The sequence below is a fragment of the Solanum tuberosum genome, unplaced genomic scaffold, assembly GCF_000226075.1.
Source record: "Solanum tuberosum cultivar DM 1-3 516 R44 unplaced genomic scaffold, SolTub_3.0 scf00214, whole genome shotgun sequence".
In the NCBI taxonomy this organism is placed as follows: domain Eukaryota; kingdom Viridiplantae; phylum Streptophyta; class Magnoliopsida; order Solanales; family Solanaceae; genus Solanum; species Solanum tuberosum.
In genome coordinates, this window is record NW_006239139.1 from 457,091 (window position 1) to 484,730 (window position 27,640).

General features: G+C 34.6%; 2 protein-coding genes across 5 annotated transcripts in view; one reads left to right on the top strand and one right to left on the bottom strand.

The window, feature by feature from the left end:
• Positions 1–14,352, bottom strand: part of LOC102597765 (phosphatidate cytidylyltransferase-like) — a 17,376-nt gene extending 3,024 nt beyond the window's left edge. For 3 of the 4 annotated variants that reach the window (XM_015312643.1, XM_015312644.1, XM_006355994.2), the window contains exons 1-10: positions 14,249–14,352; positions 12,255–12,398; positions 11,662–11,915; positions 6,937–7,088; positions 6,551–6,692; positions 5,728–5,884; positions 5,383–5,430; positions 5,213–5,299; positions 2,170–2,298; positions 2,007–2,063 (exon numbers count right to left, since the gene is read on the bottom strand). In XM_015312643.1, the coding sequence (XP_015168129.1) occupies positions 2,007–2,063; positions 2,170–2,298; positions 5,213–5,299; positions 5,383–5,430; positions 5,728–5,884; positions 6,551–6,692; positions 6,937–7,088; positions 11,662–11,915; positions 12,255–12,329 (1,101 nt within the window). In that variant the 5' untranslated portion in view covers positions 12,330–12,398; positions 14,249–14,352. 4 annotated transcript variants of the gene reach the window in all.
• An 8,636-nt stretch (positions 14,353–22,988) lies between these two features.
• LOC102598305 (flotillin-like protein 6) lies at positions 22,989–27,382 on the top strand. Its single transcript, XM_006355995.2, has 3 exons — positions 22,989–23,184; positions 24,745–25,712; positions 26,442–27,382. Exons 2-3 carry the CDS (start codon positions 24,783–24,785, stop codon positions 26,982–26,984), a joined length of 1,473 nt encoding a protein of 490 aa, XP_006356057.1. The 5' UTR covers positions 22,989–23,184; positions 24,745–24,782; the 3' UTR covers positions 26,985–27,382.
• The last annotated feature ends 258 nt before the right edge of the window (positions 27,383–27,640 follow it).

A 27,640-nucleotide genomic window follows, 5' to 3' on the forward strand; every position in this document is an offset into this window, starting at 1 on the left:
CTGTGGGACTGGATGATTTCACTTTGGCTTTTTTCCCAACAGTATTGATAGGAAGCATTTACAAAATTATACCGAAGGTACTTTCTAATAGATTAAAAAAGGTTCTGGATGAGACAGTGTCCACTTCTCAGAACGCTTTTGTGGAAGGAAGACAGATTTTGAATGCAACTTTGGTTGCTAATGAAGTGGTTGATTCCAGAAAGAAGAAAGGTGTGCTGGGAATATTATGCAAGTTAGACCTTGACAAAGCTTACGATCATGTGAATTGTGATTTTCTGGATTCCATTATGTCGATGATGGGTGTTGGGGACAAATGAAGGAGATGTCAAATTTTGCATTTCCATGGCCAAATTCTTTGGGTTGGTGAATGGGAGTCCTTGCAGTTTCTTTGGGAGCTCGAGGGGTTTGAGACGGATTCTAATTGGGTTCAGGTAGTGTCAGACTTTAGGATTAAACTTAGAGAATGTGAGATCACACCAGTGGGAGTAGTAGATAATAGTAAGGAGATGGCGCAGGTGTTGAATTCCAAAGTGGGTACTCTACTTATCTGGGTTTACCTTTGGGTGCTTCGAGTAAAGATCTCACAGTGTGGAATATTTTTATTTATTTTTGAGAATAATCTCACAGTGTGGACTATGGTGATTGAGTAAGTGGAGAAGCGGCTAGCGGGATGGCAAAAGAGGTACTTGTCAAAAGGGGTAAGAACGTTTTGATCAAAATCACTCTTTTTAGCATTACTACCTATTTCATGTCACTTTTGTAGGCCCCTGAAAAGACATCAGTGAAACTTTCTATGGGACACAATGGAAGGAATAGGAAGTTTCATCTAGTGAAATGGAAAGCTATCACATCTCTAAAGGAATGAGGAGGACTTGGAGCGAAAGATCTCAAGGTATTAAAATAAAGCCTTGCTAGAGGAGTGGATATGGAGATTTGGGGTAGAGAAAAATGCTTTCTGGAGGGGGGTAGCGGATAAGTATGGGGTCATGGAAGGTGGATGGAGGACAAAAAATATAACTTCTTTTGGGTGTGGTGTGTGGAGTACCACGAAGGAATGGGAAGATTGTAGTGGATGTATTTCATTAAAGGTTGGGGACAGAAGTAGAATTAGTTTTTGGGCACATAATGGTGTGGGGAGAACGAGTTGAAGGAAGCCTTTCCTAATATATGTATTGTTTCCTCTCAAAGAGAGTTGACAATCCAAAAAAATTATAGTTCTTGTGAAGGGGTCATTCACTGGGATTTAAGATTCAGAAGACGTGGGAATTTCACAATTTGGTTGAATTTGTGTATGGGCTGGACACACCAAACAACATACCAGATGCATGGAGATGGCGGGAGAGCAGACATGGTTAATTTACTATCAGCTTTTTTTAATAAGAGTTTTCTTGTGAGAGGAATATTCCCTCCCTCGCGACTCCAGTTGGATTTCTATAGTTTCGAGAAAGGTATGTTTCTTTATATGGTTGGTGGCGAAGGGTGTCATCTTAACAGCGGAAAATTTGAGGAAGAGGGGTATTACCTATGTCAGGGTGCTATAAGTGCAAGAGTAAGGGTGAACATGTAGATCATCTACAATTGCATAGTAAAGTGGTTAATAGGTTGTGGCGGGTAGCCCTTAACTTGTTTGGGATGCAATGCGTGATGTCAGGCATAGTTAAGTAGGCTTTTCAAAGCTGGACTCATATGAGAGGGAAGAAAGGCCAAGGGCATGAAGAGTTGCCCCCTTACCAATCATGTGGGTTATTTGGAAAGAGAGAAATAGGAGGGCTTTTGAAGGACTGAAGCAAGCTTTTTTAAAAATTGTAAAGTAGTTTAACGTGTCTAGTTTCCTTTTGCCTTTTGGTGTACTTTTGAGGTCCCCAAGTGTATAGAGGATTGGACCTCTTTATATGAGAACAATATTATGGTGTAGGTTCTCTTTTTTGGTATATAGCTTGTATACGAGGTTCCCACAATTGTTAATAAAATTATTTACCTTGTCAAAAAAAAAAAATATATCTTACCTGACAATCCATTCTATCTGTCATACCGCCATGTCCAGGTATACTATCACCAAAATCCTACAATGAATAGAACGAAGGAAACCATATTATTCAGTGAGTATGGTAATAATAAAAGACCTAGTAAGGCATCTAGAAATTAAAATAAAAATAGTAAATACTGTACCTTGATCTTGAAGGCTCTCTTAAAGCCACTAGCAAAAAAACCTCCAAAAGGAGCTATAATAGAAGCAAACAAGCCAAGCAATAAAGCATGCCATTGTACAGGTAAAATAGCAATCTCTCTCGAAAGAAACTGCAGAAATAAGAATCAGAGATAACTTCAGTTTATTATGCAATTGGCTGAAAAGAGCGACATTTTTCATGCAGTATGAATCCCTTGTTAATCACAAGTATAGGATTAGAAGAATCAAAATTATACCAATCACAGTATCTCTTGAACACTTTTATACACTATTATCACAGAACTTGATACTTGAAGAAAACCCAGATCTATCACAACTTAGTTTTGACAACTTAGAGAGCATTGTGATAAACGTCACATCCAGAAGTAAATATGATATTAGTAGTCATTTTCACCAATTGAATTAATATATATTTTAAAAGGACCTTGTTAGCAGTTAGCACCTATAATGGAAATTTAGACCTACTTGAGTAATTACTATACTCTTCCTTTTTTTTTATGAATGAGTAATTACTATTCTAAATATTTTAGTTTACCATTTTCGAATTTGTCAATATTCAGTGATCAAGATTAGCTAACAAGTACTTCGATTTTAACAAGTACTTCCAGAAAAGGCTTTTAACCGGAAATAATAAGATAAAAGAAGAACAAAGAAGACCATAGTAGATCTATGATTAGCCCTCAGGCGGGATGGTCCTGTCGAAGAACTTGATTCATGCAGATAAAAAAACTTAGGATAGGAGCCTGATGGTAGCAGCAGGGTTGGGTCTGCGAGTGGAATCCCAAAACTCAAGTCAACTTCATATCACGGCCAAAAATTTTAGTAGTTTAGTACCTTGTATTGACTATTGACTATATTTGAAGAATATTCACTTAGATCATTTAATTTTTTTCAGAGAAATATTGAGAAGAATCTAAATACTCTAGTTACAACAGCATTAAGGTAATACACTTGTTCTTGTACAAATCAAAATTATAATGGCCCAACACTTTCTTATCTGCCACCTACGATTGTTTTTTAATTCCGTGGATCAAAACATTAAAATGCATAGAAGCAGCATTTGTATGCAGATGTAATTACTGTAACTTTTTTTTAATGCTACTATGTTAGGAACAATAATTAAGAACTGCTCAAGGGGAGCTTTCTCTCCCTGATCAGTTTTCTTTCTTTTACACTGCTCTGTTCAATTGGAGCTTTTTTCCCTTAAATACGTTTAATCTAGTATTTTAACTTAATAAAACCTCAACTTATATTTTAGGATTTTCCTCGAATACGTTTAATCTATTATCTTAACTTTAATAAGCTTCAAATAATTTTTAAGACTAAGTTATATTCTTTCAAAAAAAAACAATTATCCAAACAACTCACAAAATAAAACAAAAAATTCAACACAATAAAGTTTTTTTTAGTCCATACCTAAGTTGCTCGGAGGTGTCCGATACGGGTGCGGATGTAGAGGTCGGATCCTTCATGATCTAATTTTTAAGATTCGGAGAAATGGATCCATGTATGGATACGGGTGCGGGGATTCACCAAAAAGTAATTAAATTATCTAAAAGTAGAGTTATAAAACCTAAATGTTGAGAACTTGAGGAGAATCCTGGATGGAAGGTGATTAAAGGAAAAGGAGTGATATAGAATTTTATATATAAAAGATATTCAATTTTCTTTAATTTCACCTTAGTTTGTGTGTTGATTATAGAAATCATTAAAACTATCCAGCCTTTCCCCATCGATTTTGGTCAAAGTATCCAAAATCGGTTGACCAAATCGGACACGGATTCTACACCCACACCCATGTCGTGTCGACACGGGTGCGGCACCAAAAGTAAAGAGTTCGAGCAACTTAGGTCCATACACCATAACTCATGACCATACTTTATTTTAACTTTGCAACGGAAAACCTAGCATAAGGGGTATTCATCAAATGAACTACTCTCCCATAAATACTTTTGAAGGATATTCTTAAATATTTATTAATTATCAGATATGGAAACATTGATATTGGTATATTGGTCAAAATTGATTCATAAAAATAGTTTAAACAAAGCACCTTCTAACATGAAGGAACTCATCAAGTTATTAATGCGAATTTCATAATAGTGTATAGAATATGTAGGCATATTACATAAACAAACACTCAAACTAGCCCTCAGGCAAGTAAACACTCCAACTTTGAGTATGCACAATTGCACATCTAGACACCTCAACTCGTCTCCATTGTGTCAGTTGAACACTCCTATAAAATGATCATCTAGACACCTCCAAAATTAATGTGCCACGTCTGTGTCGGGTGTCCACATGACACAACGGTATGAGTTAGGTGTTTGGTTGCTCGTTGAGACCAAGTTGAGGTGTCTAGATGTGCAATCTCAAAGATGCAGTGCTTACTTCTCAATAGAGGCCAAGTTTGAGTTATGTTTATGCATGTATGTATGTATGTAAGTGTGCATATACACACTCGTAGTACAAAAAGTACCCCAAAGGCATCTTATTACAAATTCATATCTAGTGTCTACAACGGTAAAATTGTCTCAGTGTGACCTATAGGTCACAGGTTCGAGCCGTGGAAGCAGCCACTAATGTTTGCATTAGGGTAGGTCATCTACATCACACCATGTGGCCTTCCCCGGACCCCGCTGACGCGGGATGCTTTGTGCAATGGGACTGCCTTTTTTTATATCTAAGTGTCTAGAACAAAAAAAAATTGAGACAAGTAACAGTTCTATTCAATAAAAACTTAGCCACCCCAGAAAAAGGTGCTAAGTTGGAAACTTTACAAGCATCGAAAAGGTGCTAAAACCCCTGCCCAGAACCCTATATTGCCAAGTGTCAAGAACAAATTCACCAGGAAACAGGAAATAAAAGGTGGATGCCTCCTAAAAAGTAGCAGACATGACCAAAGCAAATGTATGCTCATGCTATAAGATAAAAAGAAAAGCTTCCACCACAGACAGATCTGTTATAGTGACAAGAGCACATACAAACGCAACTTTAAGTTTCCAAAGCTGACAGAGAACTTACCCATGCAGGAAACCATTCTGGCAAAGTAAAATATTCTGGTTTAAACAGTGGGCCAGGATCACAATCAAGCCAACCAGTTGATAGGTCCTGCATCACAAAATATGGAAGTTAAGCTTTCAAAACTGAGCAGCTAGTCTCCCAAGCCAACAGAGAAACTTTACCAGAATTACCTTTCTAGGGCATGTCAGCCACTGAAAACGACCAAACATATTCGCAAGCTGAAAAAACAACAGATGATAAGCAAATCTATAAAAAGAGAAAAAAACATATACCCTTCTCAAACACTGTTCAGAAGAAAAATCTTTATCATATTTCTATTAACATACATAAAAACTACAATACAATTTTAAGCATGAGAACTTAGATGAGTCTGTCTTGAGAAGGTAGCATAACCACATAAGAGTAGGATTAAAAATATCCCCACTATGCAATCATTCCGAAATGGAGGAAAGACTAATGCACTACACTGAAAGTATAACTGTACTGCAATTGCTATTGCACCAAATAACAGTTACCAGAAAGGCAGAGATAATGGTTGTAATAGATGCTCCAATGAAGCCTTCCCAAGTTTTCTTAGGGGACAATTTGATCAAAGGAGTTCGTCCAAAGAAGAATCCAAAAAAATAGGCAGCTATATCATTGATCACGATGAGCGAAGCTGGAAGCAGGAACCTGCATAAAGTTAATCTGTGTTTGAAGTTCCATATCTATGTTCAATTTATTGCATGATTAAAACCAAACCAGAATAAAAATGTATGTTCCCCCAGAACTAAAAGATGTTCACCAAGGATTTCTACTAGATATATTCACCAAGACGAAAGGGATTTGGATCGGAATCAAAGCAGACCTTTTTTATGACCGTGGTGTCCGGGCCAGCTTTCGCGCACCTCGACTAATTCCACGGGATACCTACCACCTCCCACCAGCAGCAGGTACCAGGTAACTCTATCCACCGAGGCTAGGACAGATGGGAAAAATCACCTAGTGTTTTTTGTCTCCACTGAGTTCTGAACCTGAGACCTTAGGGTTCTCAACCACTTCATTGACCACTAGGCCACACCCTTGGGTGCAAATCAAAGCAGATTTAAATCTCCAAAACATACTAGAGAGAGTAGGACCGGTATGCTAGGGTAGCTACGGTTGGTTAGTTTAGTCAGTGAATACAGTTCCTTCTCTATTTGTTGTGGATATAACAACTATACCTCAATCCCACGCAAGTTTGGGTCGGTTATATGAATCTCACTGTCCATGTCGCTCCATTTAAATTCATCCCAAAGCAGTATTACCTATGGTGGATGGAGGAAGAAAAAAAAATCTATCAAACTGAAGGCCCCTTACCAGAAAATTCCCTCAAAAATATTGGCAACAGTGAAAGCCGATTGTGTGAACACCACAATTAGAATCATATGCGTCCATGCGTACTGGCTAAATTGATACTTGTACATCTTCTTCTTCAGTGTTAGAATGAACCACATGAAACCTGATTCCAAAGGAGAGGGAACACTTCAGAAAAATTTCTCAAACAATCAACAGAAGATATACATGAATTATGACAACCCAAGGCTTGAAAAATGGCACCCCAGGACAGCAGTACGACATACAACTTGTTACTTTATGCCTTGGATATTGTTAAATTGCGAAATGCTTTTTTTTTGATAAATTGCAAAATGCTTTTGACATTGAACACTGCATGAAAGGACATGCTTCAAACATATAGAACAAACCTGCGATATAGAAGAAATAACACGTGACCATGTGATACTTAACAAATCTGCCGACAAGCTTGTATAGGAATTTGTCTAAAGTAACCGTGTTGACAAGCCTTTGGCTTAGCATGCGGCCATATACGAACAGCATTGCTGTGAAGAAAAAGTGCCTGCAAAACAAGTAGGAAGTTAGCAAAGTTGGAAAGAATGATCAAGAAAAACATGACACCATGCCAATATGATAACTAGTGTCAAGTTTCAGGATAAAAATCAACTACAATGTCCAAATGTAAATCACATGGTATGGAACTCAATGATTGCAATTGTGATCAGCTGACATGGTGCAAAGGCAACAGCACATCTGCCTATATAATCTTCAGAGACTGGTCATTTGGAGGTTTCATCATGTGAATTACGCAGTTTTCATTAGTCGGCAAGTCCTAGTTCCACAGGAAAATCTGATATCTAAACCTAAACTAAGACCCCATAGCAACAACTCGTCTTTTCCCTGAATGGCCAAAATCTACAAGTATAGACGTGAAGCCTCCACGTTATTGTACGTGTGACTCTCACCGCATATGGCTTTCACAAAGACTCCTAAATCCATCCCGAGCCCTTTATTCCACCTCTCCTCTCCAATCCTCGACCAAACTTGTGTTCCTTGGGGGTGTAATGAAATGAGAGTATTCCCTTCGCTTGTCGTATATATCAACTCAGCTTCATCCCAAACCAAGGAGCCATTTTGGTGGATGTATGTGTGTAGGAAAGGTCAATGACTACATAAGCTAAAAGACTACAACTACAAGACAGGCCAGAAGCGAATTTTATTCTCGTTGAGATTGGATATAGATGGAAAATCTATAGTTTGTCAACCTTTCGTAAACAATATGTTCTAGTGGATAAAAAACTGTGTGATCTGGGACCAGATCCCTCTTTTTTGTTTACATATACAACAGAAAAAGGAAAAAAAAATTAAGGCCTAGTTTAGTTTTTGAGAATGGTATCATTGTATTCCTCAACATTAAGGGTCTGTAGGTCAAACTCCAAAAAAGAGTAGCAATTACAGACTTCCTATCAAATCTATAATATGATTTATATCTTCTATACAAAGCTATTTACACCAAAAAAAAAGAAGGTAAAGATACAATACAATTCCATAAGACTTTGTGTATGGACTTGGACTTATCTTTAAAACATCTTCCATTTCTTTCCCACCATACATGATGGTATTAACCTCCACCATCTCTTTTGGCTTTTACTGCCTCCCCTACTAATCCAACAGCTCAAGAGATCTGATGTATGTTTTGGCATTGTCCAGCTCATGCTTGTAATGTTCAGGAACAGATTCCATAACTAGCCAAGTGAAACACTTCACTTTGTAGGGATGTCACTCTTCCAGAAAGAGTTCCAATGAATATTTTTGGACCCCTAGCCATCACCTGCAAGCCTCTTTTGTATGCATTACTAACTGAAAAAACTCCATCCTTGTTATGCTTCCACCACAAGACCTTGTTTGTGGCTGTTGTGATTATGTTCACTCGACCTAGTTTTCCTAGTAAAGTTGTCACCCTCTCCACCTCCTAGTCATCTAGTAATCTTCACAATGATATGTCCCATCCCTGTTCTGTCCAGCAATCACATACTCTAGCATCAGAATTTTCACAGATTAGGAATAGATCTAGGAAAAGGTGAGAGGTTTGATCTATCCAACGTACAAAGATATGGCACATGGGTCTAACTCAACTCCAAAAGCTAGCTCATGAAAAGAGTATTTTCCAAGTCCATATAACCAGTCCATTCCCCAACCATTGTGGGACTTTAACCCACTCTAACACAACCATCCTTCCAAAATCTAGTTTTGTTACCATTTACCCCATTGATAAATATATTTTCTTCCATTTGTGGCCACAAGTTTCTGATTGTCATCCACACACCCACACCATATGGTTCAAAGGCATTTTTTATACACCAAAGACTTACCTCACCATATTTTGCTATTATAACCTTCTTCCAAAGAGTTGCCCCCTCCACAGCCACTTCAAATCAACAGGCTCTCATTTTGCAATCTCAGGTTTCTGATCCCCATAGCCCCTCTGTCTTTGCGGAGAAGTCCAGTCTTCCAATTTACCAAGTTGTAATCTTTCTTTTCCTTATTTCCTTTGCCATAAGAAGTTCCTCCTTAGGTTGTCCAGTTTTTTCACCACTTTGTTAGGATTGGGGATAAGGACATTACATAAGTAGGCAAAGAATCTAGAACAGATTTGATGAGGATCAATCTTCCACCTAGAGACAGATATTGTGCCCTCCATCTAGTTAGCTTATTTTCAGTTTTCTCCGAAATACCATCCCATATCTCCAGTGCCTTATGTTTGCTGCCGAAAGGCATGCCCAAGTAGGTGGTAGGCATTTGATCAACTCTGCATCCCAATGTGCCTGCCAGTTCCTGAAACTGGGGAACCTCATTTATAGGGAATAGACAGCTTTTTCCCCAATTTACTCTCAGCCCTGAAACAGTTTCAAGCAAATGGAAGAAACATATGCCTTACATGTGTCATAGATCGCTTTTGGAGATCATCATGTATTACTTGTATACTTGTACTGCTGATAGAAGCAAGGCATCACCTAGGCAAATTACTAGGTATTATCTACTTAAATGAATAAGTTACGGGATGTTATATGAGAACCACCAAGGTTGGTCACAAATTACAGCTTCATATTGTACTTTCAATGCTTATTTGCTCATGACTGCTCATCTCTGATATTTCATTCATTTGAGCATTCTTAATTGTCTACTTGTTATTCTATTTGTTTTACATACCATTACATGTTGTATATGTACTGACGTCCCTACTTTCAAGGGTGTTGCTCTTCCATAAATGCAGGGTCAGGTTCACAGGACAGCAGACATCCTCATTAGGCCAGTTCCCGTTCTCAGTTGATCTATTGGTGAGCTCTATCTCTATCTGGAGCTATCAGACAACTCCAGACATATGGAGACTATCTTTTTGGCTAGATATAAGTTATAATTGGGTATCTCGGGGCCCTGTCCCGACCAGTTGACAGTTGTACAGTTATACTCTGTAGAGGCTTCCTAGACATATTGATGTTGTCATATTGTATAGTTTTTTGCACAGTGGGTCCTATAGTATATATGTGTTGACCCTAGTATTTGTTTCGCTGCTTACGAGTATACAACTTTACCATATGTTATAGCTTATTAATATAGCAAGTGCTCATACGGACCCCTATCCCTCCCATCGGTCTGGAGAATTGACATATTTACTTTATTGTATCTTCATTACAACTTTATTTTTCATGAGCCAAACACCTGAAAGTTCTTTTTTAATAATGCAAGTTGTGAATTGAATGTGTGACCTATGTCTACTCTAATACTATGTTAAAGTGTATAACCAACTCACCTAAAAGTTTAAATTGTTAGAGAGGAAAAGCTCACAATATTTTGACTAGGACAGGGTGTTGGCCAATCAAGAACGTCCACACCCAAAAGATGAATGCAGCGGAGATGAAGATGATCAAATGAATGTGTGGACATACTATGAGAGATATGTTTAGGAATGAAGTTATACGGGGCAATGCGGGAGTGGCCTCTGTGGCAAACAAGAAGAGGGAAACAAGGTCGAGATGGTTTGGGCATGTGAAAAGGAGGTGCACGGATGCGCGAGAGGTAGAGGTAGACCAAAAAAGAACCGAGGGAGAAAGGTGATTAGATAAGACATGACACAATTTCAGCTTATTAAGAACATGACCCTAGATAGGAAGGTTTGGAAGTTGAGGATTAGGGTAGAAGTTAGTAGATAGTCGAGTGTGGTCGCCCATTAGGTGGGCGAGGCAAGGGGCTTGCCTCATATCCTCTTCTCCTTATTAGTAGTAGTATTTAGTAATCACGTAGTTTCTTATTCTTATATGTGTTTGAGTGTTTCTACTATATGTTGATCATTTGGATTTATATCTTGAAATTTTGTTGTCATTTTTTTCTTTCAACCCTTCTCTGAGTAACTTCCCTTTTGAGCCAAGGATCTATCGGAAACAGTCTCTCTACCCCGCAAAGGTAGGGGTAAGGTCTATATACATCTTACCCTCCCAGACCCCACTTATGGGATTACACAAGGTATGTTGTTGTTATGTTGTAGTTTATGCACATTCAACAATAGTTAATTTGACATTCCACCAAATAAGTAGAATCGAACACCATATTAGATTTAATGAAAATGAACCTCAAAGGGTCAACAGATAATTGATATTCATAGCATTTATTAGATGTTCTCATGTAAATAGAGCAAGATCCAGTTGCACCTTAGAGTAGCTAATGTCTCTGGACAGTTTCCATATCTTAAGTTCTTTTGATAAGGAAAAGAATTCAAGATATAGAAACTGTCCAGAGACATTAGCTACTCTAAAGTGCAACTGGATCTTGCTCTATTTACATGAGAACATCTAAATGACTTAAAACAGAGGCTCACTACTTTCATTGCTCAAACTTATGATAGTTTGAATAAATAAACGCAAATATATTCGGATCCAAAAGATTCTGCACAGTAACCTGCACTATACACTTCGATTCCCAGCAAATATTCCAAGTAAGTGAAATTTTTAATCAAAAGCTGGGTATGACTTGAACCAATCCCACTGTCTCCCAGAAGAAGTAGAATATGCACACTTGATATGGCACATTATTAGATGAGAAAGTAAGAAGGAAAGTTCACGTAAATTAATTTTACTCACCAATTCAATAGCCTGAAACCAGGAAGATGCCGGTCTTCATGTGCTCTTCTAAGTAGATTGAACAACTCTTTTGCCATAAAGATTTGGATGACAACAACCATGGCCCAAATATAAAGATGACCCATGTAAATAATGAAAGCAAAGCCTCCAATCATCCACACGGATGAATATGCACGGATAAGCATTGATTTGTACTTCGACCGATCATTAACAAGCAAATGATTTCCATTTGCTTTGACAACTTCTGGAGGAACCTGTAATTTTGGGAAGATGGAGAAGAATAATAAGAAAATTTGTACTCAAGTGGAGAAGAGTAGAGAGGTGAACCCATTATCTACCAAGTCTCGAAACTAAAAGATAGAGGATTTCTCGGTTATCAAGAAAATGTTACAGTTAGAAAATTTGGACTCTTTAACATCTAGAAAATTCCAATCCCAAAAGGTGGCACTATAAAAATCTCAACATTATTTATTTATTGTTCCGTTGATTAATGTACTTGTTTATTCTTGAACAAATTGACAAAAACTCATAGTGAAAAAAAAATTAAAATAGCACAAGTCATTAAAGGAACAAACATGAAAATGTGAAGTCACCTCATTTGATCCTCTACGACGACGTATCCGTCCTGAAGGTGTTCCTGGGGCACCAGAATTGCTATCGTTGTGCATACTTTCTTTATCAAATCCTTACCCCCTAGCAGTTTAACTTACAAAAAGCACATGAATCCCTAAAACCACCTGAATGTAAAGAAATCATTTTTAAAAATGAAAAAAAATAAAAACTATAGCAGTTGGAAAATGTCGATGAATTCAACATAAAATAGAGTATTAGACAAAACAACTAAACCATTTATATTTAGACTATCTATAAGACTAATTCTAACCACATAAGTATCAAGTAAGCAATTAGAAAAGGTCAATATTTCGACATGACAAATAAAATATCAGACAAAACAATCTGAACCATTTACATTTAGACAATCTATAAGGCTATTTCTTATCATATAAAGTACTATTAAACAAACAAAGCTGCCAATACAAATAAGAATTGAAGATTTCTACACAATACAAATGCAACTTATTATAATGAAAAATCCAAAGAGGGATTCAAATTAAAGCTAAAATAGTTCACGAACCCTAATTAAATGAACTAAAGCACCGTGATGCAGAAAAAAGAAACTGAATCTTAAGAAACAAAACAGAAAAGAACAGCATACTCGAACATTTTACAAGTCCCCCCCCCCAAAAAAAAAATTAGTAAATCAACTTACAAAAAACACATGCATGCCCAAAATCACCTGAATATAAATAAACCATAAAAAGCTAAAAACAGTTAGAAAAGGTTGATGAATTCAACAAAGAAAACAAAAAAGTACCAGACAATATAATTAAAATCATTTAAATTCAAACTCTCTATAAGGCTACTTGTAATCATATAAGTATTAAATAAGCAAAGTTTCCAAATACAAATAAGAACTGACAAATTCCAATTTGAACAACAACAAATGGAGTATCAGACAAAAAAAATCATTTACATCTACACTTATCTATAAGGCTAATTCTGATCATAGAATCAACAACAGCATACCCAGTGTATTCCCATAGATGGGATCTGGGGAGGGTAGGGTGTACGCGGACCTTTCCCCTACCTTGTAGAGATAGAGAGTTTGTTCCTCGGCTTGCTAATTCTGATCATATACCTACTGTTAATAAGCAAACCTTTCCAATTTGTACACTACACACAAGGACACAATGCATCTTATTACAATGGAAAAGTCCAAAAGGGAGTTCAATTAAAAGTTAAAATAGTTCATAAACCCTAATTAAATTAACTTTAAGCACCGTAATACAGAACAAAAACTGAATCTTACGAAACAGAACACAAAACAACAATTTACACAACGATAACTAAGGCTAGTTGTAATCACATATAAGTATTAAATAAGCAAAGCTCCAAATACAAATAAGAACTGACAAATTCTAATTTGAACAAAAACAATTAACCATTTACATTTACACCATCTATAAGGCTAATTGTAACCATATACGAATACGAATTGAAGAGTTCCAATTTGTAAGGACACAAATGCATTATTTGTTTTTTCTTTCTTTTTTTGATAAAAATTATGTTCTAACCAGCTTGCACACACCTCCAACTAATTCCACAAGATACCCTACACCTCCCACCAACAACTGGTATTAGGTAACTCTATCGCTAAAACAATTTGGAAAGAAATCACCTAGTTCTTTTTTAATCTCTACAGGGATTTGAAATAAGACCTCGTAATACTCAACACACTTCATTGACCAGTACACCACACCTTGGGTGCCACAAATGCACCTTATTACAATGAAAAAGTCCAAAAGAGAGTTCAATTAAAAGCTAAAATAGTTCATAAACCCTAAATTAGACAAATTATAAGCACCGTAATACAAAACAAAAACTGAATCTCAATAAACAGAACAGAAACCAACAATTTACACAACGATAATTAACCAAAAAAAAATGCGAAAAAATAAATAGGTTTTCTGGTTCTTCCATTAATACAGTTGTAAAAAGGAGAATTAGAGAGAAAAAGAGATCGGACCTATTTGCGAAGAACTCCTCGAGTGAAACTTTGTGAGGGAAGAACAAAAGCGCATCACTTGCTGGCTGCACTTGGAGGGCAAATATTGGGTTAAAATATTAATAAGCAAATAAGAATCAAATTTTGAGGGAACAAAAATTAGAATTATGAAAACCACCCAATTTTTTATTATTATTTTTTCATTTAAATTATCTAATATTCTCTATTATAAAAAAAAATATTCGTTACAACTTTTTTGAGAATAAAGTTGATTTTTTTTTTATTTGCTTTGATGTGTTTTTCCTTGAGTTTGGGGGTCTACGGAAAACAATCACAAATAGTCTATTTTACCTTTTGAGATATGAATAAGATTTGCTTATACACTTTATTATCTTCATACCACACTTGTGATATTATATTTATGTGATGTTGTTGTAATTATTTTAGGAATAAGGTTGAATTATTATTTTTTGTATTATTCAAAATTTTACAATTAGTATTTTAGTCTAAATATTAGTTATGTTGTTAGAATAAAGTGTCATTTATTTTTAACAGAGCTCTAACATAATGGTGATTTTTAACCTTGATCTAAAAACGACCAGTAAAGATGAATTTTTTTTCATATTTAAGGTATCGCCTAATGATCAATGAGGTTGGTTGGTCTCAAGTTTTAGTAGAGGTAATATTATTAGATTTCTTTTTCATTTGTCCATCTCTAGTTAATAAAATTATTTAATACTCGATACCTATATCGGTGTGAAATAGCTGATAACCCATAAATTGGTATAGGTGAGTTGAAATTGTGACCCTAATATTATAGCTTATAAGAAAAACAAGAACATTTTTTTCTTGAAATAACTAGACATAATATAGTAAACCTATCAAGCTATTTTATGAGATATGGGACTAAATCATTGTAATTGTAGAGGATGTTGTATCTTGTATGCATATTTTCAAATAGAGCTCTATTAATGGCAAAGTCTAATACAAGATGATTTGCTATCGACATAATTATAAATATTAAAATTTAGCGATTTCAAATAGTACATATTTTTTTATTATTTGAGGAATTTTCACAAAATAGCCACTATAATAAATTTAATTATGCTACATAGCTATAGTTTGCATATTTACGGGTTATAGCAACAGTTTAAGTTGTCTCGTTTGTATAATTCGCGGATACGTTTGTATAATTGAGTTGTTTTTGTATAAACACAAAGTAACGAATGTATACAAACACAAACATCTAAACTTTAAACAGTTATACAAATTACATTATAGAAAAGTCATACAAATTTTGAATTATACAAACTCGAAACTCTATCCCACATAATTATCACTAAATGTTAGTCGCGAATAATAATTAACTAAAATTATAATTATACTGACTAATTAACTAGTATATATTTGTTTAACTATGTAATTTCCCCTTATATTATTTATTTTAAGAAAGTATCATGTCATATATTGCTTCTTGTCATATTTAAATGTCAACCGATAGCTTTCATTTCACGCCGGAAAATTGATTATTTTGATGCATTATATTTTTCCTTCCTCTTCTTCCATATCTTTTATTGTATCTATATATTTTCTTCCTTTTTTAATATAAGAGAATTTATAATCGTAATTTTTTGAGTGTATATAGTATAAACTTCGTTTTAGAGTAGTATTCTGCAAATTACATAAGAGAAGTAAATTATATTAGACAAATTCTATGCGACGAACTCAATCAAAAAGGCATGTAAAAGATTTCAGACTTGAAAATCTAAATTTAGGAGAACCCCTCAACCAACTTGGTTTCTTGTGTGTATTGTGCATCTACACCTTATTAAAAAGTTATATTATTATGCTTCTTTTTTTATTAACCAAAAGTTATGTTATTCTCTTTCTTCTTTAATTCTTGTCAAGGGGCAAACAACACCATGCTTTTCACATTTAAGTGTTTTATTGCGAATCTTTATGATTTATTATATGGCAATGGCATCTGACTTTTTCCATCGTTACTAAAGCAACATAAATAAAAAGTTATACTAATATTCAATGGTCCACTCATTTAACATAAGCATACAATTAAGTGGATGGAGACATACATGCTTCAGCACAAGCTTTCTCTAATATAATAAGAGAATATATATACCTTAACTAGTTCTTGACTTCGTCATGACAATTAATATAAACGACACATTACTCTGTCCGGATTTTAGCCTAGTGATAGAAGTGTAACGTATAATATATGAGTCACGCCATGTCTCGAATTCAAACCATATGATGCAAATACAAATTTTTGATATTGATAAGATTTTTCCTAGTTGGTCACAAGAAGAAAGTAACTTCAAATGTGCTTTGATATATAACTTATAATATTACATATTAGGTAAGTGCATTTCACATTGTCAAGTGATTCTTATATGCACTTTAAAGATTGTACTCTCCCACAAATCACATTTTTCTTTCTTTATAATAGATTCTTTTCTTATAGGAAATAAAAAATAACATACTATTCTGGAATGCAGCTCATGCAATGGAATAAACACATGAAACTTTTACAAGTAAAGTCAAGGTAATATAATTATTTTAAAGAATTAATGATCAAAAACATATATACACTCATCTTTTCACAAGTTTTAATATATAGTTAAACTATTCATTGTTATTTACCTATATATACTATCAATTCCTTTATATTAAAACACGCATCAATGTTGAGTTGGCCAATATGCGTATGTTTTTGAGTGAAAATAATATTTGGTCAACTCAGCATCAAGCTAAGATGTGTTTTAATACAAAGGGAGTGATAGTTTTTTTTTTTTTTAAATGGGGGTAGGGGAAGGAGAAACGGGGGAGGATTACAATGTGGGGAATCAAACCCTCACATCAAGTAACCAACCAACTAAGCTACTAGTGTAAAAGGATCCATGAATAGTTAAGGTATGAAACCCGGAAAAAGATGATAGCGTAGATGAAATTTGGACCATTTACTCTACTTATAATAAATCTCTTTATAGAGTCCATGCTTTTGTTGATTTCTTTTCACTAGCAAGGTAGTAATTATGCCCATTAAGATAGTAATTAATGAAGAGAGTGAAAATCCCTAAGAGCCTATGTGTTCGAAACTCCGATGGATAATAAGTTGGCCCCCTATATCTACTATCAGACTTTTGCCTATGATAAATTTTAGACACATGACGTAATTTTAATCAACACATCACAAGTTATACTCTTAGCACTTAGACTAAAGGTAATTAATGTAAAGAGTAAAAATCCCTTAAAAGCCTATGTGTTTTGAAACACCGATGAATAATAAGTTGGCCCCTATATCTACTACCAAACTTTTGCATATGTCACTAGGCACAAATAAAGAACCCAAAAACTAAGTGGTTCATTATCACCAAATGTTCTGAGGCTATATGCACTCACTATAACAATAACATAATCAATGTAATTTCATAAATGTACAAAAAAAAATCCTATTAAAGCCACTTGATTAGAGAGTTACCAAAAATATGAAATTTACCAATTTAACTTGAGAAAGTTATAAAGGGGAACATGTCACATTAAAGATGGTCAACCAACGTACATATATGTGTCATCTAATACCACGATGAGGCTCATGATCCCTTTTTCAGCAAACTCAACAATGAATATCGATCGAGCATTACTCCATCATTATGTACCATATTTCAAAAACAATTAACTCTAAAAAAACTTCAAATGAAAATTTGCAAGTGTAATTGTTTCCAATTATTTCAAGATTTTTACTTTAATTATATTTTTGTGTCATGAACTACATCATGCCTATGTCAGCCAAAAACAAAGAGAAAAGTAAAAAAGTAAAACTAAAGATGCTTACTTATAAATCAGCCCTTTTTCATTGTTGCTATACTATTGTAGCTTTTTCGTTTTTGATACACCACAAAATCTTTGAAGCTTCTACAAAGATTATTTTTTTCTACAATTTTTTTTTTTAGTTTTGTATCCATATTCAATATTCGTATTCAGACTAACTAATTCAGAGTTATGTTGGAAAACTCATATCGAGAGTAAAACACTTCCCATTAGTAGGTATTTTGTATTCTAGGCTTAAACTCGAGACAAGGAGTAAAAGTTTTTGTGTAAATGGTTCTCTTTTCACCTTACAAGAATTTCCATCAACTATAGTTGAATTCATTGAGAAAGAACAGAAAGTACTCAAAGTGTTTGAACAATCGAATTTTCCATTTTAATGATTTGCTTTATACAACAAAGGAATTGCTTTTTCTTTCATACACACTCAAGTTGTCTCTCTTCCATAATTCTTTTGAAAGGGAACCTTAGTGTAACTGGTAATTAAAGTTGTTGTCATATAATCAAGAGGTCACGGGTTTGAGCTGTGAAAATATAGTTATCTCTTGCAGAAATATGGGATAAGATTGTGTACAATATACCTTTAATTTGTGGTCCAATCCTTCCTCGGACCCTGCACATAACGAGAGCTTAGTGCACTGAACTGCCTTGTTGTTAACTCCATTTGAGAATTAGGCGTAAGTGTTGTATATTTGTACAAACATATTATCTCAATGAAGATAAAGTAACTCTAACTCAACTTATTAGACATAATAAATAAAAAGAGGATTTAAATCAAAACATGATTAGTATTGCATGTTATTTACTATTTATTTTAATTAGGTTATACCGATCTATGTTTATTAACATAATTTTTTACAATTGAATATAAGTTATATATATAACATTACTATTAGCGAATTTTAATGCATATCAACATATTTATATGTAATCATCTAATAAGTGATATATGTGGTCGTTTAAATAAATTCCGTTCAGATAACCTGATTGTATAAATATCTTTTACTCGGTCAACAATAAATAAAACTCATTAGCCAAAAGATGTCTAAACATGAAAAGCTGGCCACATTTGTAAAGGATTTTCTTGCAAATGTGACCCAACCAGCTGACCCAATATTAGTAGAAAGCTTCAAAAGGGGCTAAATGTTAATGATGAAAAGTTTTAAGATGAGAATAGAGGCACATTCAAGTAAATTCTCTCATCATAATTTGAAAAACTTCAGTTTCTCTAAGTAATAAAGTAGCAGAAGCGAATTCAGAATTTTAAATTTGCGCGTTCCAAACTATAATAATCTTATAGTATATATATTCATATATAACTTCTTGTCCTTTCTTTCTACTATTACATGCAGATTTCAAACGAGTATGATCAACACCAATGGCTTGTTGTCTCTTCTTCTTCCTCTTCTTCTTTAGCTATCAAAACAAGAATAATATATTGTCATCAATGCAAATGAACTAATATAAGGAGCTTACTTGCCAATTTTTTGGGAGAGAGAAAGAGAGAGTGCATGTATCACGGACGAAGTTACAGTTCTGCTTCTGGTTCGATAATGTTTATAACAAAACCTTGAGTTGAGGGGAATGAAGCCTGGTCCGAGATCATTTATATGATGAAGGATATATGGTCACGAACCAGACAACATTCTCCTTAACATGATCTTGTTTAGTTTCCTCTTCTTTTTATTAAACAGTGACGATTCATATAATTGACCCTATTTTGCTCAGGCCGGACCAAAGACATAACTTTCCTTTTCTCTTTTTTTGGGGAAGGGTTTTTCTTTGAGACTAGAGAGTATAGACAACAAGAGAAAAATAGTTCCATGCATAGTTTAGTGTAATTTTATTTAATTCAGAAGCCCTTAATATATAAGTGAGAAGAGACTATCTTTTTTTTGTTTTGTTTTTAATCATTAGATGGATTGTAATTTCCTCTTTTACTTTTTTGATAGATGTTTCTATAATCATGACTTTGACTAACAAATGACCTAAGGTTGTCTTTAGACTATATGCATGGCTATAGTTGCCCTTATAAGTATAGATAATAATAATAATTAAAAAATATATATAATTGAAATTAGCTATGAACTTCGTCGTTAATTTATTACTTGCTCATTGTTAATAATAAAAATTGATAATACATTGCCAAATAGGATTAGCGAGAAAAAAATATTATTTAGTGACATAATTTATCTTTTGCTACTAATTCCAAAATTTTAGTACTGAATAATTGAAATTATTTAACCATGTTATGGAAATTAAAATTCCCCCATATTATAAACAGATACTTAGTTTAAGGTATCTTTCTTGTTCTTTTATTGAGGAACAAAGACAACTCTTAAGGGGACAGCATTGAGAACAGATATTATTATTGGTTTAGTTTAGACTTGCATGGCTACTTGTCCTTAATATAGGTAATAATAAGTCATGTCCCGTAAAATTTCAAAAGAATCATTCTTTATAAATCAAGTACATTTAAATAAATGATGCATTAATTCAGTCATTCGGTGTACCAAAATAAAGGTTCAATTAAAATGATTAGGTATATATATACATCACATTTGACATCTACGTACGTAAGGTATAACTCAACTATCATCAGCAAATATTATAAATTATAATTCTTGTCATGTTGATATATGATTTTAGAAAATACATTTTGAAATATCAGATAAAGTTCACATAATTTGAATTTCGAAAAGCAAAGTATACCAAATAAGACTAAAAGGAATGTTATTTATAGATTTTCGCTATCTTAATAAAGTCGATGAAAAGAGTTCCTTAATTCAAAGTAAATAAGGCGTAAGTTTAAATCATACATGCATGATGCATGCCCTATGCAACTCATAAATCCATGTTCTTGTTGCAAATTTAGTTAGACGTTGTGTATTCTGAATTGAGAAAGTACTTCTGAAATAAAGGGATGAATATAGAGTATAATATATGGATACATTCAAATTACATATTTCTATTTTATAAGGAATTGTTTTAGTGGACTTGTAAAAAATTTAGAAAAAAAGAATGGGCTTGCGCGTGTGAAAAATGGGGTTGATAGCAAAAGTGAATGATTTATCATCCTTGTGTGCGAGTCTAGATACAAAAGTCCGGACAAATTCGAGCCCAATATATATATTATTTTATTTATTTTAATTTTATAATTTTGTTGTCGTTTATTTTTATAATATTTTAAACATACTTTATAAATTATACCTGTGGCACATGTGATATTTTAAAAGTCCTAATTTACAAGCAGCCACAATATATTTAAAATGATTAAATTATCTTCGATAGTTGATATTTCTGGGAAGCACACACGTCGATCGAGACTTGTGCTTATTCCCTCTTATATATTAGTAGTGATGATAATTTAAACGTACTTTTTAAATAGTTTTTTTTTAAAACAAAGACCGTACTTTTTAAATAATTTATGTGGCACATGTGATATTTTGAGAGTCTTAATTTGCAAGCAGTCACAATAAACCTAAAATAACTAAATTATCCTCGAAGTTAATAGATATTTTCGGGAAGTACACACGTCGACCAAGACATGTGTGCTTATTCCCTCTTATATATATATTTATTAGTTCTATTTATACTTTTAAATAATTACGTATTTTATCACTGAGTAAGAATTTTCTACCATATATTGAGGAAGATATATCTGGATTAGAGCTGTCAAAATGGACTGGCCCAACCCAACCCTAATGGGCTAGAGAGTTAAATGGGTTGGGACGGGCTGGCCCTTTTAATTAAAGGCCTATAAAATAGCAGTCCAACTCAACCCTAAGCGGGCCACGGGTTGGAACAGGTTGACCCTTCAACAAAAAAATGGACAATATTGGCCTTAGAAAGAGTATGAACGTTGACATCTGATGAACACAGCATCAATACATACAAAAATTCATTCATGAATTACACATACTTCAGTGAATATTTACAAAATAGAAACATAATAGCCAATATACAACATTAATAAGATTTGTCCGAACAAAAAACATTACGTAATCACTATTTTCATAAACAAGATAATAAAGGAGAAGTGGAAAATTAGGCATAAAAACAAGAAAGTAGAAGAGGTCAAAGATTCATAGTTATAATGGAGTAATGGGCTTGGGCTAATAAGAAAATTAGTGGGCTAATGGCCCTAAAATGTAAAAGATATGCAAAGAAGTTAAACTTGATTTTATATTGATATTTTAATAATATTTATTGACAAAATCTTAACAAATAAAACACTACTTAAAATATATATATATAATATATTTTTTTTAAATTCACAGCCCACGGGCTGGCCTCTGAGGCTTGCGGGTTGGGCCTACGAGGTTGGGCCAAAAAGCCTCGTTCCTAAATGGGCTGAAAAAATTAAGCCCAACCCTATTCAATTTAAGGGTTGGGTTGGGCCGGACTAGCAGGCCAAGCCCATTTTGACAGCTCTAATCTGGATGTATGTATTTTTGCTACCAGATACACTAGATGGGGAGGGAGTCGAGCGAGATAATCATATATCTCATATACATGTGAATCACACTAGATACATGTATATGGTATACCAGATACATAGGAGAGTGACATACGAGATGGGAGGGAGGCGTGCGAGATTTGTTATGTATCTCAAATACATGTGAATCCACTTGAATACAGTGTATACAATTTTGATCTCATGTATCTCAAAATATATATATCTTAACGTACCAAAATCTGATAAGATTCATAATATTACAAACTAGAGTATGTTTAAGTAAATTAGAAATGATTTTAAAAGTCTGTGAGAAGAGAGACAAATTTGATTAAATAAGTGACAAAAATTAAATTATAAAGAAATTTCTAATACCTTAAAAGACATTTTTGACCATTTTCCATAATTATAATGACCATACTAAAGCAATAAAATTCACTACACATGTCATGCACTAATTGGTTTAAGCAATAATTGGAGGTTTTACTCATCAATTTGAACTTCCTTTTTTTTCTACACTAGGGTTTCAATTTTGAGATTCTACCGGAATGTAAGGCGTTTAGGCTTGAAATCCATAAATATAATACTTGTTCATAAAGTATATTGCAGCAATATTCAACTCTCTTGGGTCACAAAAAATTTAGTTGAAAAAATCAAGGTAAGTTTTTTCCCATCAATTTGGAGCTTTAGAATGACTAATTTTCAGTTTTGATTTTGTATGTAAAATAGTTCATACTACTAGAATCAAAGGTTTTTTGAACAGTGAATCAGTGGGAAATTTATGCTATAAAATATGATTTTTTGACTCATTTCCCAACGAACATGCTCAGTATGAGTGGGACATAGATTCTTTAGTGAACTAGTGGAGAGCTTTCTAATTTTTTAATATGAAAACATAACTCTTCTTTTTCCTGACCGATTCAATCAAAATATGTGTGGAATAGCTACTGAACATTTTTCAGTGCGAAAATAGTGATTTTTTAGTAGTGTCAATACTTGAAAAAGTATGAGCAATCATTGTTAGTGAGCTGTATTCTGGTTGTTTATTTTGGTTTCTTGGCCACCAAGTAATTCATATGCACAGAAGCGGATTAAAGATTTAAACTTTATGAGTCTGAATTCGGAGTTCTATCACAACTTGTTTGATTTAGTGGTTCAACAACAACATAAGTAGTATAATCCATGAATGGGGTCTGGAAATGATAGGATGTATGTAGAACTTTGTGGGTTGTAGTCGAATATTTGTGGTTATTTAGTGTATCTTTAACACGTATACTTAGTTCGAGCCAAAGTTATTGTGTTCGAATGAACTCATAACTTATGCTCTACATACACCTCTGATTGGGTCTCAACTCACAAGCATTCTAGTTGAAAATCAAGGTAAATCTTTTCATCAATTTAGATCTTTGTATGACTGTTGCAGGTCTGATTTTGCATGTACATTTGAATATATATGAGAATTACTGTTTGTTACCTCCAATATACACTCTATCCTCCCTAGACCCTGCCTTGGGATTACACTGGGAACGTTGTTGACCCCAAGTCATGAATGCACCACAAAGCTTACTACTTGCTTCCCTTTTTCACTTATTCAATTTGCTTGAAAAAATATGGTCAATTTCTCTTGTTGATTTTACTTTTGTGTGTAACTGGTTCATCAAGTTCAGTAATTCATATATATTGTGCTCAATCTATTGGCATCTTCCTTTTTTCTTTTTCTTTTTGGGGATTCAACCATGTGGTATCTAGGATTTACTAGTTCGACTAATCCAAATTCGCGTGTCACGGGATCTAGTTGAGGGAAAGAGTTCCCACAAAGAATTACTTCATCTCAAGGTCTTAAACCCTGAAACCTTTGGTTAAGGGCGCAAAGAGAACCATCCGTCTCATCACAACCCTTGGTGGTAAAATCTTCCCCCATAGCACGTCGGTTATCAAATAAGTAAACTCTAATTTTCTCTTGAATTTTTTATGTACTGCGCCCGCTCCAGCTAATCAATTAGAAATGAAAATGATTATTAGTTCAAACAGAGCTGTTTTCACGGTGGCTTTGATGTATAGTAGAAATTTTCCCTGATTTGGCTAATAATCGTATGCTTTTGTTGCTTGAAAGGTTTCTTTCGTGTGTCATGAATTTGGGATTATACTTGGTATGTTGTTGCTGTTGTTTCCTTTATGAGTTTTATCGTGGTGTATAACCAGTTTAGTTTGTTTTTAGGAATTCTTCAGGAGGCAAAACAACTAAGAAACAGAACAATGTGGTACCATGTGTCAAAACCATCTGAGTTTTTGGTGATCACTGGCAGAGGAATTGATGAATTGAAGATTGCAAAGAAAGCCCTGGTATTGCCATTTCAAAAATGCACTAGAATCGATGTTTCCCCTGTAAATTACACATTTGAAGTCAATGCCATGAGCACCGAAAAACTATGTTTCCTACTCCCTGCCGTTTTCACTATTGGTCCTCGGGCTGATGACCACAACAGCCTTGTCAAATACGCGAGACTTCTTTCTCGCCATCAGCGCAATTCTCATGATGTCAAGGAACTTGTTCAAGGCATCATTGAGGGAGAAACGCGTGTCTTGGCTGCTTCAATGTCAATGGAAGACGTCTTTAAAGGCACAAAAGATTTCAAGCGTGAAGTTTTTGGGAAGGTTCAGGTGGAGCTCAACCAATTTGGACTTCTGATATATAATGCTAACATTAAGCAACTAGTTGACGTCAGAGGCCATGAGTACTTTTCATATTTAGGCCAGAAAACTCAAATGGAAGCAGCAAACAGGGCAAAAGTTGATGTCGCTGAAGCAAAAATGAAGGGTGACGTTGGAGCCAAACAGAGTGAAGGTTTTACAATTCAAAATGCTGCAAAGATTGATGTTGAGACGAAGGTAGTAACCGCCCAAAGACAAGGTCAAGGTAAAATGGAGGAGATTAAGGTGGGATCAGAAGTTGAGATTTTTGAGATTCAGCAAGAAGCTGAAGTGTCTGAGGCGAATGCAAAACTCGCAACTAAGAAGGCAGCATGGTCACAGCAGGCGAAGATGGCAGAGGTGGAATCTGATAAAGCCGTGGCAATACGGGAGGCTGAGTTGCAGCAAGAAGTTGAGGGAAGGAATGCCTTGACAAAGACTGAGAACTTCAAGGCTCAATTCCTCAGCAGAGCTAATGTGGAATATCATATTAAGGTGAGCCTTAATTGTATAAGTGTGTTTCAGTTCCTGTATCTGTTTTATTTTATATGACACTGTTTCCGGTTTAGTCTACTCCAAGAGGAATGACGCATTCTTATATTTGAAAACTCTTTAATTTTGTACTTCCCGTTTTATTGTCAATGGCATGCTCTTACATCTGTAAAAATGTCAGAAAATGTCTAAGACTAGAAGTTATAAGGATACTTTTGATCGGTACAAAAAATCTTTCTTTCTTTCTTAAACTTGGTTCTGTCACCAACATATAAAATGAAATGAAGGAAGTATATTTATCCATTGATGTTTCTAATGGATCCAATCGAATTTTTCTTCACTTTGACAGTTCAATGGTCTCTAGAATTTCTTTTTACCTTTGACCAAGGGAAAGGATCTGAGGCCCTCGAATAATTTAACCTTTTTGATAAGCAGAGGCAAAGCCAAGTAGGGCCGAAGGGGTTCCAGAAAATTACACTGTTTATGTATGGTTGAAGTTATTTTTTATGTATATATAGTAGATGTTGAAACCCTCTGTGGCTTCTTCATGTGTTGGCCTTTTCAAATTTTGAACCCCTTAAATCCTGTTTCCGCCACTGCTGATAAGCATTTAACAGATATTAGATTTAATATATAGTTAATGTTCTACTCAAAAGTGGCTTCATGGTATGCCATTGTGATCTATAGAATTAGAACGTCAAAATCTTATTATATATGCTTGTAAAAATCCAGGTGCAAGAGGCAAATGGGGAGTATTACCAAAAGCAAAAAGCAGCTGATGCAATACTATACGAGAAAGAAAAATTAGCACAGGCTCGAAGGCTTGAATCAGACGCTGAAACATATGCGAAAAAACAAGCTGCAGATGTTGCGCTTTATACCAAGACAAAAGAGGCTGAAGGACTTCTGGCTCTTGCAGAAGCAGAAGGGATTTACATACTCACACTGTTGTCAGCACTGGGAGGAAATTACATCGCGTTGAGGGATTACTTGATGATTAACAAAGGAATATACAAGGATATTGCTAAGTTCAACGCGGATGCTATCAGAGGACTGCAACCAAAGATCAATATTTGGTCAAATGGTGTAAGTGAAGAGGAGATGAGTGATGGAACGATTGCACGAAATGGAAATGGAGCTATGAAGGAGATGTCCGAACTTTATCGGGTAATCCCTCACTTGTTACAGACTGTGAATGAGCAAACTAGGATGCTGCCTCCACCATGGCTGAGTACTTGCAGCACTAACAAGGCCACACCAAGTGAATCAGCTTAATGGTTTCTCGCATAACCTTGATACCTATCTTGCAAGCAAATATTGTTGGTTCATTGGGAAGTGAGGGAATTAATTTTAGATTACTATGCTTAAGTTAGTATGATGTTCACAAAGACAACTTTTTCCTTGGTATCACACCTGGTCTAGTGGTCAATAAAATGGTTGAGAATCTTGAGTACTTAGGTTCAAATTTCAGGGTGATTTCGTCATATTTGCCTAAACTTTGGTGGATAAAGTTATCTTGTACTTATGTTGGTGGGAGATAGCATGTGTTCCATAGAATTAGTTAATGTGCGCGTAAGCTAATCCGAACGCCATGTTTATAAAAAAAAGTTTTATCTTTCTCTTTTTGTGGGATTATAAATGTTAGGAACTTATACTATAATGGCAAATTCCCACAGCTTGTACACCAAATTAAGATTGTGATGGTGTGGTAAGTATTCTTCATGTGAGTTCGAGTTTCGTGTATGGAGTTGTCTTTGACAATAAGCGTTTTACCCTAAAATGGAACTTCTCGAACAGTGGTGGATGTAGTTGTTTGGCATAACCTAGTATTTTTAATGCGAAAGTATAAATATGTGTGTGTGTGTGAATTATGAATTCAGCTCTACGAGCCTTAAAAGGTTGAATCCATCAAGCTTAGCTCCATTTGAAAC

What these genes read in the sequence shown, in the direction of transcription:
- LOC102598305 (XM_006355995.2), top strand. Translation starts at nt 24,783, where the DNA reads ATGTGGTACCATGTGTCAAAACCATCTGAGTTTTTGGTGATCACTGGC. An exon ending in ATGTGGAATATCATATTAAG is followed by an intron (nt 25,713 to 26,441) that starts GTGAGCCTTAAT and finishes GTAAAAATCCAG; the next exon opens with GTGCAAGAGGCAAATGGGGA.